General features: G+C 35.3%; 1 protein-coding gene across 1 annotated transcript in view; it reads right to left on the bottom strand.

Moving 5' to 3' along the window:
• The window catches only part of Psmd14 (proteasome 26S subunit, non-ATPase 14), a 121,781-nt gene extending 111,382 nt beyond the window's left edge, over positions 1-10,399 (bottom strand). Inside the window, exons 1-3 of the mRNA XM_047546167.1 lie at positions 10,121-10,399; positions 3,622-3,751; positions 661-712 (exon numbers count right to left, since the gene is read on the bottom strand). Coding sequence (XP_047402123.1) covers positions 661-708 — 48 coding nt within the window. The 5' untranslated portion in view covers positions 709-712; positions 3,622-3,751; positions 10,121-10,399. The remainder of the gene's footprint in view (positions 1-660; positions 713-3,621; positions 3,752-10,120) is intronic.
• Positions 10,400-12,269: the final 1,870 nt, after the last annotated feature.

Raw genomic sequence — 12,269 nt, 5'->3', positions numbered from 1 at the left:
TTCAGAAAAGGAACAATATATAATTTTTTCTGTCAATTAACATTAGGGAAATAGATGAACAGAAAGATAATTAGAACTTAAGTTAGAAAAAATTCTTCTTTAGCTGAGGACAGAATATTCTGAGATAGAAATTAATCTACAGGCCACTTTCCTAAGAGTATGGAACAAAATACATGATCATATGAAAACTTATTTAATGAAAATATAAAAGAAATCATATATACACCAAATTTAAAGGAAAAAAGAGATATTACTCATCAATTCATCTAGGTATAATAATTACCAGCAGGAATTTATCAGAGTTAAGACTCCACATATAAAGTCTATGGGTTTACTTTTTCATGTGTCACATCTAAAGTTTACACTATAAATTTGGAAAAAGATGTTTTGAGTTCTTTTTTACTAAAAGGCAAATTTATAATCTCATATATCCCAAAAATTCTTAAAAACTCTTATTTCTAGGAGAAAAGTAAATTAAGGTAGTAAAAAATGTTTCCCACATGTTATTTAGTGTTGCAATACAGCAGTCACTAATAAGGTGATCTTACCACGAAGTTATCTGTCGAGTGATTTTCTTTGGGGCAGTTTCTTTCCCTTTGAATAACTACAGAAAAGCTTATAGTTTACACACAAAGAAATACTCAGAGTCTATATACTAACCTGGCCCAGTCCAGGCATACCTCCTCCAAGTCTAAGAAGTCTGTCCATATTTCTAGAAAACAGAAACAAAGGAAAACGTTTCTAAGCACAAAAGTGTTTGCTCAATTGCTATCTATATAATTCACCTTCAGTCACTCAGTATGTCAAAAATATTGGTGGTAATTACAACACAACATCAGACTTCCTGTTAATTAACACCACATATTAATTCAAGAAGCTGTCTTCCATGCTAATTAACAGACCTTATTTCACTGCTTTGGTTTTGGGTTATCCCCAGTTTTAAAGACAAGCAATCTTAGCATACTTTCAAAACTTTGCTATCATTAAGTTAATTATATTTTCTTATTGTTATCTAATAAAGTACCTGAATGAGGAAAAAGTGCCTGAAATGCTTATCATATGTATGATTGAATTTCCTTCAATTTGTCCAGAGTGTACAAATAAAAATCCTCACTTTTAAATTAAATTTTAACATCCTCATTAGTAAGTTCTGTGCTAATTAACTTACAGCTTGTCAGTTATCATCAAAACTACATGTGAAAGACATTGTGAGCAGATTATGGATCTCTGAATTAGCATCAAAGGTTTTTTTTAAATGAACTCATTATACTGAAAGAAATAAAGAGTAAACATTAAGTGCATTAAGATAAGTGTTCTAGAACCTACATAGATATTTTCTGTTATTTCAAATGTAGTGATATACATACTTTTCACTAAGGAAATTCAGCTGCTCTTCTGAATTATTTTTTCAAAGTTAATCAATACTAAGATTAATTTTGAAATATCAATCTGACTTATTTTCAATGTTTAGAATACAGAAGATACTCTTATAAACTTGAGAAATTAACAGAATAAAAAAGTGCAAGTGTTATACAACCTCAAATTACACAAAAAGTAATCAAATTACTATTATTTCTTTGGTTATGTTGTCTTTTTGAGTAACTATAAGAAAAATACCTCTGGAAGAAAACACTAATTTTACTGATAGTTGCACTGTTAAATCAAGATTTATGTACTGATTTTCCATAGTTATTTAACAACTATGGTATAGGCCAAAATCAAAGTGAACATTAGTTTCTCTATCTGCATAAATCTGGCCTAAGTAACATTTTATTACAGTAACTAATTTCTATCATTTACACATCTTTATTTCTTATAAATTGTTTTTTAAAGGTCCTGGAGCTGGGCATGGTGGCACACACCTATAATCCCAGTGGCTTGGGAGGATTGTGAGTTCAAAGCCAGTCTCAGCAACTTAGTGAGGTCCTAAGCAACTCAGCAAGATCCTGTCTCTAAATTTAAAAAATACAAAAAAAGGGCTGGGGATGTGGCTTAGAGGTTTAGCACTCTGGGTTCAATCCCCAGCACCAAAAAGAAAAGGCCCTGGTTTAATCTTCAGCACTGGAAAATAAAAACTTTTTTTTTAAACATAAAAATTAGTAGCAATACAACTTTCTTTAAAAAAGAAAAGCATTTTTCTGCTTGAAAACTGCTATCATGCCTTAAAATTCCTTTTTTCCCAAGTATATGCTTTATAAAATGGTCTTACCATGAATTATATTTCAAATTAAGTACCAAAGGATTAGTCATTTATCCATGTTGTTCTATTAGTTGGAACTACTATACAAACTAAAACTAAGTAATGTACTTATGATTTTTATATTTTTGCCTAATCATGTTTGTTAAACCAGTAACAATTTAATCTTGCTAATATTTAACAATAATACTGCAAACTTTGTTCACAAATTCCACATATAGGAAGGTGAACAAATGGCACAGCCCTGGACTCTTCACAAAGTGTATACTCATGTAAGGATCACATAGATAAAGAAAAAACATTATCTAAACTTCAGAAATGCCTCTCAAGTCCCCTTCCAGTCTTTATCACTCTGCAAAGGTGGGATTCCAACTTCTAATAGCACAGATTACTTCTCGTTTTTAAATTTCACATAACCAGAATCAATATATACTTTTGTGTCTGGCTTGTTCCATTGAGCATGTTTTTGAGATTCACAACAGATAAATTCATTTTTAAAAATGAAAAGTCAAGAACACTTGATAGTCCAGACAAAATTTCCTCTTCCCAATTTTTGTCTCCCCAATAACATATACAAATAAAATCTCCATTAAATTCTTATTAAGATTCCTCAATTCAAATACAGCATTCAATTCACAGCACTTCTGTGTGCATGTGTATAGTACCCAGGGCATCACACATGCTAGGCAAGCTTGAGCAACATCTCCAGCCCTTTTTTAAAATTTTACTTTGAGTCAGGGTCTCATTAAGTTGCCCAAGCTGGCCTCAACCCTGGGATCCTCCTGCCTCAGGCTCCAAAGTAACTGAAATTACAGGGAGGGATGTGCCACCACACTTAACAATATGTAGCACTTTTGAAAGCTTGCAGTCAAGACAAAAAAGTTCTGTACATTTTAAAAATTAAAGACATTTTCTCTAGAATATATTACCAAAGAAGAAAATTCTTTTGGACTACTACAAGCTTATAAAATTAGAGAACCAATGGAAAGAAAAATACAATAAACTTTAGAATAAATATATTCGATAGAGGCCAAAGTTGATTCCCAGATGTGTTCAGTTTATCTATTCCCTCTGTGTTGTTTCTGATGACTTTACACAAACTCCAGATGCTGTAAATAGATATGAGCCATGTGGGGTGCAGAGGAAAAGAAAATCTGGCAGGTCAAATTTGTGTTTTGAGAAAAATTAGATGTCTCAACAAACAAGAAAAAAATTTTTAACAAAACATCTAAGAAAGGATGATCACATTTATAAAAATACAAACATCTGAAAATGAAACATATTGATCAATAGTCCAAAGCATACTACTTTTTAAAATCTGTTTATCACATATTCATAATTTGATGTCTGTTAAAAATAACACATTTTCATAGTATTTATCATATCCTGCAATAATTAAAAGAAAATACATTCTTAAATCTCACCTGTTCAGTAACTATAACTCTTAAGGTGTTAAGCTATAATTTCTTGAGTTTGACAAATTTCTTCTTACTTCAAACTCTTTGCTAATTCTAGCAGGTATAATTTTTCCCAAGTTTTTATTTTATTTTTCTCCTAAAAAAAAAAAAAAAACAAAAAAAAAAAAAACAAGATATGATTATTTTGAGAATTAAGGAAGTCATTTTATACCACAATCTTTGAAAGAAGCGAAATTCCCAAAAATGAAATGGAAATAATTTTTTCCCCTGGTGCTAGGCATGGAACCCAGGGCTTCACGCATGCTTGGGCAAGCACTCAACATTAAGATACATCCCCAGCCCTAAAACTGTTTAATCAGCATTTCCTGAGAGCATGGAATGATTCACTATCCCAAGCAGCTACAGAACATAGTGATGAACCCTGCATCCAAATTCTATTTGTATATTTAATTTTTGAGCATTACCTTTAGGGACTGATATTTTATGGCTTTAGTCTTTCTAGAGGTCTTTCAAAGAACAAAATTTATATTTTTAAACAGAACAAAATTCATTCCATCATGCAATTAACTTGTTAAATGCACATTACAAATCTATGATGCATTATGGGAACTTAGTGATGTCATATTTCTTATACATTGAAAACTTGCTATTCATCATTATTGGAATTAGTTCATTTTCTTAATTATTCATGACTATGCTCGAAAAGTTTAAAATAAAAAAAAACAATAAAGCAACAGTGAAACAAATTAGAGCAACTGAATCATCCTTTAGTTGTTTGCCCGAAGTATTGATTCATCTTTTTAAGAGATAAGACTTTATAAAGACATTATTTTGTAACCTTTTAGCTTTTACTAAACACAGTTAAGAATTCAAATTTTTCATTCTCCACCCATAATGGCAAGAGAACAGAGAAAAAGGTTCACAATTACTAAAGAACCACAAAGTGAAGGCAAAGAAACAGGTTAAAAGCACTCTAGTTTCTACTAACAACAATAAATGGTTGGTACATGACAGTTTATTAACTGTTACTACTGACATTCAAAACCAGTACTTCTTTGTTGTGGAGAGTTGTTTGGCATAATACAGGATCCATGGCTCTCTATAAACGACCAGTAATATCCACACAGTTGTGACAATCAAAAATGTCTCCAAAATCCGAGCATAAAGGCACAGTCTATAATGCCAGGGACTTGCAGACTGAGGCAGGAGAACCACAAATTTATGCCTCGCCTGGAAAACTTAGCAAGAACCTGTCTCAAAATAAAAAATAGTAAGGTCTGGGGATAAAGCTCAGCAGTAAAGTGACCTGGGTTCAATCCCAAATACCATTAAAAAAAAAAAAAAAGTATCCAAATATTTCCAAATCACTTTCAACAGAGAACCAGTGATATAAACAAAAGCTCAAACTATGCATTTTAAGAAGACAACATCCTAGATTAATTTTCTCAAACTTAAGAACCAAAAAGTGCTGGAAACAGTTTGGCAGTTCCTCCAAAAGTTAAAACAGAATTATCATATGACAGACCAATTCCACTTCTAGGAATAAACCCCATAGAACTGAAATAGGTTCTTAAAACAAGTACGTGCACATGCATGTTTATAGCATTACTATTTGAAATAGCCAAAGGGTAGAAATAGGACTGGGGGTATAACTCAGAAGTACAGCACCTGCCTAGCATGCTCAAAACCTTTGGTTAGGTTCCCAACACAGAAGGGAAAAAAGATGGATACAGTTCAAATGTGCACCAAAGGATAAATGGAAAACAAATTCTACTATAAATATACAATAGAATACATGGAATACTATTCTGCCATAAAAAGGAATGAAGTACTAATCAAAACACTACATGTTACAACTTGGTGAAACTTCAACATTCTGCTATGTGTAAAAAATCAGGCACAAAAGGCCACTTATCATGTGATCCCATTTACATAAAATATTCAATTAATCCAGAGATAAAATGCAGACTGGTGGTTGCTAAAGGCTAGGAGAAGACAGGAAAATGGAGAAACTACTTAATGATACAGAATTTTACCAGGAATTATGGAAATATTCTGAAACTAAATTGAGGTTGTAACTGTACAACACTGTGAATGAACTAAATGATACTGAATCACTCACTTTAAAATAGTTAATCTTATGTGAATTTCCCCTCAATAATAGATTTCTAAGACCAAAAAAGAAAACATGGACAGTCTTACCTAGTCAGTCATTCAATAAAGAGTTCACCACACGCTATTTTGCAACAAGCCCCTATTTTGCTAAAAAGATAGGTAATGTATTCTTTGATCTTTTAGGATGTTTACAGTTCACACATGACAAATGAAGTGTGGACAAATGCTGAAGGTAACACAAAGGTGAATAAAAAGAAATAATGTAGAAAAGAAAAGAGTCACTGGACTAATTCTAACTGGTGTTTATAAATCTAAAAATAAAAATGTTGCAATTACAGAGCAAAGATGATGACTATTCTATACTGAACAAAATTATGAGCTGTCAATGTTTTCAAAAGTACTGTAATTAGAAAAATGAAAAAGCTCTGGAGATGGATGGTAGTGATGATGGTGTTTATAGATGGTGGCAATTCAACAATGAAAATATACTTTATGCCACCGAACTATACACAAAAAATGATTAAAATAAATTTTATGTGATGTTTGTTTCACACCCCACACCCTACCATACATGAAGTATAGTAAGTGTAAAAAGAAAAACCAGAATTAATAAGCTAGGGGTCATCAGATATGTGTATGAACTTCAGTTTGTTTTTTGGTGGGAATTTGAACACATGCTAGGCAATCACACTAGCACTGAGCAATTACTCCAGAAATTAGAGATATATTTGAAATAAAGAACTGATCTTTACCAGAAAGACATGTTCCAGGTTTTATACACGATGAGTGATAAGCAGTTAATTACATTCAAAGGACATTGCCTTTGGAAGTACATATGCCTTCAAAACCAGAAAAATACAGAATAAACATTTGTATTTGCTAGGTGTAAGTTTTTTTTTTAACATTTCTAATATAACTTTTTTACTATTCCCTTATGTTCCTTTCTGTATTTTGTAAAATGACCTAAAGGTGCAATGACTAAAAAAGATCCACTGGACCCAAATGGGAAATGGTGATGACTATTTTCCCTGGAGCTACAACTCTGCATTTACAAGGCCAGGATTCAAATACTGGCTCTAATACTTATTAGCTCTGTTAACCTTCTCAGCCTCAGTTTTCTCATCTACAAAAGGGAAATAAATAAATCACCTTATAGAGTTGTTTAAAAGATTAAAGAAGACAATGGACATAGAAAAACATTTAATAAAATCTCTGGCAAAAAAAAAAAAAAAAGAGAATAGTGAATATTAGCTTGCTCTCATTAGCACCATCAGTATGCAATAAGCATAGCTACCAGTACAGACCCTCCTTCCTCACATAGTTAGCCAATTAATGGATGTGAAAACACCAGGCATGTTTCATAATACTAAATTAGTCACATTGGAAACAATAAATTGCATTTTGCAGAATTTAGCAAAGACATTCACAAAATGTTACACCATAACCTAAAAGAGAATACTTTCAATTCTTAGAAATAAAAGCAATACAAAAGTATAGATTTTTATACCTACCAAAAGCTGAGAACTTGGGCTGGGGACATAGCTCAGTAACAGAGCGCCTAAGGTGCAAGAGGCTCAGGGTTTAATCCCCAGCACCACCAAAAAAAAAAAAAAAAAAAAAAAAAGACTCAAAAGATCACTCATGATATGATGACCTTTATTTAAAATGTTAGACAGTAGGAATGAAGTGTTTATACCTAATATAACATCATACATACAGTAATATTTAGAATCCTAATTGGCAAAAATAGTACACAGTAAGTATTAGTACTTTCAAATGTTGATGACTCCACTTTTTCTTAATCTCTCAAATTAATATCTAATTAGAATCTAATAATGTTAGCTCATGTTCATGCTAGGTTTAAAATAAGTCACTTAAATATTTATAGATAATTTATGGAACCCTAAAAAGCAGATGCTTCAAAGTTCAATTAATCTGGATTTTTCAGTTTTTAAACTCTTTACCAGGATACTAATATCCCAAAAATGTATAATACAAAATTATGATGTCCTTAGCTGTTCAGGCTTATCACTGTTTCCTAATTCACTGTTTATTTTTCACTCCCCAATCCATTCTGCAGTTAAATGATTATTCCTCTTGACTAACGCTAAATCCTTTTAAAACTATCCCATATTTATAATCTCACTGTATTTCTAATTCCTCTGTTCTGATTTGTAAAAAGGATTAAAAACTTTGTTATCACTCTTAAAAACTTTTTTCAGTGGAGAAATTAGAGTTAACATTAAACTTAACTACATAAATAGGGTTTTAAAGCAAGATTACTCCCCAGTTTAGAAGAATGAGGATAGAATTAAAATATCTAAATGTCTAATTACAGCATTCAAGTAAAACATTTATTGAGTACTAGCTTGTACACCCAAGAAATTTAGTGGTTTGTGTTGAAAGAATGTATCATTGATAATCTCTTACATTATAAAAATATTTAAAGTAAAAATATAGCAGTAAGAAAGGCACTGGAAACACTCAACCTATAGTTGAATCCAGGTTTCATCACCTACTCATTATATTATCGGGATCAAGTTACCTTTCTCTACATTCTAGATCTCACCTATAAAAGACCTCCTTGCAAGTTCATAGAATAAATCCAAAAGTTATCTAATATACTGCATGGAACTTTCCCAGGTACCCAATAAATGTTGCTACTGTTATTACTGTTATTTTTATTGTCTTAAAACTGAAAGAGATTATTCAAACCAATTCACTCATTTTACAAGTGAGGTCACCAACATAACACAAAGAAAACAAAATGTCAAATGAACCAGGCAACCCTGTAATCCCAGCGGCTCAGGAGGCTGAGGCAGGAGAAGACACCCTTAGCAATTTAGCAAGGCCCTAAGAAACTCAGTGAGACCCTGTCTCTAAATAAAACACAAAAAAGGCCCGGGGGTGTGGATCAGTGGTTAAGTGCCCCTGGATTCAATCCCTGGTAGCAAAAAAACAAAAAATAAAATGTCAAATGAGTTTAACAAAGATATAGGAGAAATTCATGAGCAAGAATTCACATGCGTATTCAGGGAAGGCTTTCACAGGTGGAAAATGACTTATGAAAAGAACATTCTTATAAAATTAAAAACCAAAAAAGCACAATTGCTTCTCCTTACTAATTTTCAGACAAGTGATTCTGAACATAGATATTAAGTACAAGGTTTATATAGCAAGTATAAAAATGGGATGAACCCATGTCAGAGATTCATCAACAATAGTTTTTTGATTAGAATGGCAATGAAGTATTTACAAGAACCTTGGAGGGAAAAGAAGACCTAAAGCTTTCTTCTTTTGGCAAGATTTAATTTTGTTCTGGGACAAATTCAAGACAAAAGTTAGGTTTTTCACTTAATACCACTTCGCTAAACACAACTATAATTAATTCTAGGTCACTATATACCTTAATCTCTATAAATGCACAAGAACCCGGGCGATTTGTTTAAAATATGTAATGTAAACGTTAAATGAACCACTTGGTAGCCTTACATCAAGAAGGCCACCACAATGTTAATTATCTCTCCTGAAACTGCGTTCAGTTTTTTATTTCAACAATATCAGTGTTGGCTTTATTCGCATTAAGTCAGCATCAGTAAAAACATAGTTTTGTACATAAAAAAATCATTTTCACACTAAAACCATATTTTTCTGAGTTAATTTTTAAAGCCTCTCCTGTCTTTGTCCATGAAATTTTTATTAATGTTTGGTTATCATTTTAATTCTTAGAATTCTTCGTTCGATCACTGGATTTGTATTTAGACTCCTTTGACAGACACTGAGTTCCCAGAAAAATAAAGTTCCAAGAGGTAACACACAGCTGATTACTACTTTACCGAAAACAGGAAATGTAATCACTTCACCAACAACTACGCAATAAGGACATTAAAAAATAGGTTACAGGCACAGTAGGAATAACTTTATTTTGAAGATACTAAGTCTCTGAGGGTTTCTGGGCTTTGTAGAGAATTAAAACCTAACTCGCAAGGGAAAGGGTCAGAGTCTATAGAAGGGACAAGTGATACAGCAAAGTTTACCCTCTCGCCCTTGCTCCCCCTGACTACTTTTAAGTTTTTCAAAACAGGAGCAACTATCAATACAGCACAAAGAGGCCATAAACAGGGTCTTCTCTGTATGGGGAGAGCTGTTGAAAGCTATGCAGAATTAGGTAAAACAGACACTGTTGGAGCAAGGAGACTAAATCCAGACCAGACCCTGCCAGAGACTCTGAGGAGCTAGCGAAGAGTACGAACGAGACCGGATCCTGCCTCACGGCCCGGGCCTGCGGTGGCAACTTGGCTGGGCAACGTGACTCAGGAAAGCACCGGGCTGGCGGCGGCCTAGAGTGGCTGCCGCCCCGGACGTGCCGGGCCTGGCTTCTCGGCCTCACCTGAAGGCTGACGGGGCGGGAGGTCGCGGTCTGGACGTTTGTCTAGCCTCTGCGGTGACGCGGCGGCTGCGGCAGCTCAGACTCGGTCCGGCTCTGGCTCAGCGAACCAGCGATGAATCAGCCCGATTCCATTCAAAAGAGTTGCCCGGGCCTCTGCCGTGAAGCACTTCCGGGTTCACTACTCAACTTCGGCTTCCGTTCCCCCGACGGCCAATTGGAGGTGGCGCGGGCGTCGGTCGGGAGTCGGGACAGCAGCGCGCAGTGCAGACGGCTCCCGCCGCCCCGCGTCCCTTTATTGGGGGGGCGGGGCGGAGCGGAGGGGAGTGCAAGGCGGAATTTGGCTGCTCCCGCCCCACGGATATCCTTTTTCTCTTCTTCATCTCCGCGTTCCGGTGCTGTCGCCGAGATCTGGAAAGTGGCGCAAGCAGCCTGGCTTGGAAATGGAGCTGTTAGTATTCGGAGTCCAGAACCCCTATCGTCTCGGTTCACCGACCTCAAAAACGGAGAGCTTCACTTGGACTGCACTTAACTTGGTGACCAGAGAAGGGGAAAGGGGAGAGGGGTGATGAGATTAGAGGGAACCAGTCATCCTCTTTCCCGTAGTACAGTTGACGCACTTTGTTTTTTTTTTTGTTTGTTTTTTCGTTTTTGTTTTTCCTTTGAACTGGTCTCACTAATTTACCCAAGTTGGTCTGGAACTTGGGATCCTCCTACCTCATTCTCCCAACACCCTAAGTCTAGATATAGTCTCTGTTTAGGGCGCCGTGTTTACCAATGACCGCCCTCTTTCTCAAATGTGTACCAGATCACAAACAAGCCATGTTTAAAATATTCCTAAATGAAGAATGGTTATTAATCTAATGGATAGAAGGTGAGGAGAAATGACAGTGTCGAGATATAAAGCTGTGTTGAATCACAGGATCACATAGAATTTCTCCTCTCAGGCACATCTCTACCTAAAAATATGTAGATTATTTTACTCATTAATAATAGTTATATTTGGATCCATGTCTTTATGATTTCCCCCAAAACCTATGCCTACGGTTACTTTTTTGTGTCGGGGCTGGGGCGGGGGGGGGGGGGGGCGGTACCAGGATTTGAACCCAAGGCTTTTTAGCATTGAGCTGCCTCCCCGGCTGTCTTTATTTTTTGAGACAGGGCCTTGCTAAATTGCTAAAGCTGGCCTGGAACTTCCGTCCACCTGCCTCAGCCTCCCCAGTCCTGGGATTACAGGTGTAGGTCACAGCACCCAGCTCCCACTTCAGTCTTAACTCATACTTTCTTCCTTTTTTTCTTAGATTACTACTGTACTGATCTTGTTCTCCCCACCTTTATTCTGTCCCCATTCGATCCATTTTCCACCTCACTGACGAATTTTTTGGGCTATACATACATACTAATGCCTCTTTTCTTAAAATTCACTGTAGCTCCCTATAACATTCAGTTTAAGGTTAAAAAACCCTCAACTTTATTTAGAACACACTTTTTTCCAGCCACACTGAAGTATTCAGCTGTAAAATAAGATTTCATACAGGTTTTGGAAAAAATGACACATTCCTGGAAACCTGGAAGGCAGATACTCTTTAGATGCATGCTTAGGGTATGCATATTCCTAGGGCTATTTGAATACTCAGGAAAGACCTGAGAGGGCCCTAGGTTTTCACCTTGTGGCTCTTCAAGCAAGCAATGAAGGCTCAGACTCTAAATTGCAAACTGCTTGGCTGACTTTTGAAGATACACATAGTAAGCCCCTAAACAAAAACTAGGAACCTTCTCATTTGAAAGTATTTAGGAAAACCTCTGTCCAGTCATTAACTGACTACTAAGCTAACTGTGCAAAGTGTGCAGTAGTCACACATGATAAAGAACACAAACTTTGGGCTGGGGAGATAGCTCAGTTGGTAGAGTGCTTGCCCAAGGCCCTGGGTTTGATCCCCAGCACCAAAAAAAAAAAAAAAAAAAAGAACACAAACTTTTTTAAAACATGAGTTCAGAAAAGTCACTAAACCCACTACTGTAACAAGTACAAACAACAGCAAACCCTGGGGAGAGGGTAGAATCTGATTTCCAGAGTTACCACATATTATCTAAGATATCCAATTTTCAAAATAAATAAAAGTATGGGACCAAGACAAAAATCAATTGATAA

Source organism: Sciurus carolinensis, chromosome 3 (assembly GCF_902686445.1).
Source record: "Sciurus carolinensis chromosome 3, mSciCar1.2, whole genome shotgun sequence".
NCBI classification, from domain to species: domain Eukaryota; kingdom Metazoa; phylum Chordata; class Mammalia; order Rodentia; family Sciuridae; genus Sciurus; species Sciurus carolinensis.
This window is presented reverse-complemented; position numbering and strand designations above follow the sequence as displayed.